Genomic DNA, 794 nt, shown 5'->3' on the forward strand with positions numbered 1-794 from the left:
TTTCCTTTCCAAAAAGCCGTTTCTCAGCTCCTTGATCCCCAACCCAGGGTGCTTCAGCACTGGGGTCTTGCTTGGGGGATGGAGAGTCCTCACCACCCCAGGGACCCCACATAGGGTGGATGAGGAGGGAGGACGGGGGGCATGAAGGCATTGCTTTTCCCACATGCTAACACAAATATTCCCCCTGCCCCCCCCAGCACCCAAAGGACACACTACCCTCTCTTATATCCCAGCTGGGTGCAAAGGGACCTCCCGAGCATCCCCCATTGGGAGCAGCCGCAGCATCGCACAGTGCCACAGCTGGGACCTGGGCTCATTCCCCCCCTCACCGCACCAGCCCACGTCTGCCCCAGCCCTCCTTCCTCCCACTGCTCCTCCATGCCACGACCAGAGCCGCCAACCCCTCTTTGGCTCAGCCGTGTCCCCATCCCTCCGCCAGCCATGCCCTCCCCAAGCCCTCCCACCACGAGGCCAAAGACGCCGCGTTAGCAACCACAGCCTGACAGCTCCCAAAATAAAGACGCTGAGCGACTGGCCTCCTTTCTCAGGAATATAGAGCAGAGCCCAGCTCGCTGGAAACCTGCTGGGATTTCCTGCTCCCGCTTTTCCAGCTGGGTGATTCCCCACTACCGGCAGCACTAGATGGTGCTGTGCCCCTGCCTGCCATCGGCACCCCAAAAATAGACGAGCAAAATACGCAATGGTTTGCAATAAAGAGGTGAGGGAGAAGCCCCATCGCAGGGTTTGGGAGAGCTTCCCCATCTCTCCTGGTCCATTCCCTTGGTGGAACCCGG

The 794-nt window shown here is 60.1% G+C and overlaps 1 protein-coding gene across 1 annotated transcript in view; it reads right to left on the reverse strand.

The window, feature by feature from the left end:
* KSR2 (kinase suppressor of ras 2) overlaps window positions 1-380 on the reverse strand; it is a 98,540-nt gene extending 98,160 nt beyond the window's left edge. Inside the window, exon 1 of the mRNA XM_035898370.1 lies at window positions 330-380. Coding sequence (XP_035754263.1) covers window positions 330-380 — 51 coding nt within the window. The remainder of the gene's footprint in view (window positions 1-329) is intronic.
* Window positions 381-794: the final 414 nt, after the last annotated feature.

Source organism: Egretta garzetta, unplaced genomic scaffold (genome assembly GCF_000687185.1).
Source record: "Egretta garzetta isolate BGI_Z169 unplaced genomic scaffold, ASM68718v1 scaffold7, whole genome shotgun sequence".
In the NCBI taxonomy this organism is placed as follows: Eukaryota; Metazoa; Chordata; class Aves; order Pelecaniformes; family Ardeidae; genus Egretta; species Egretta garzetta.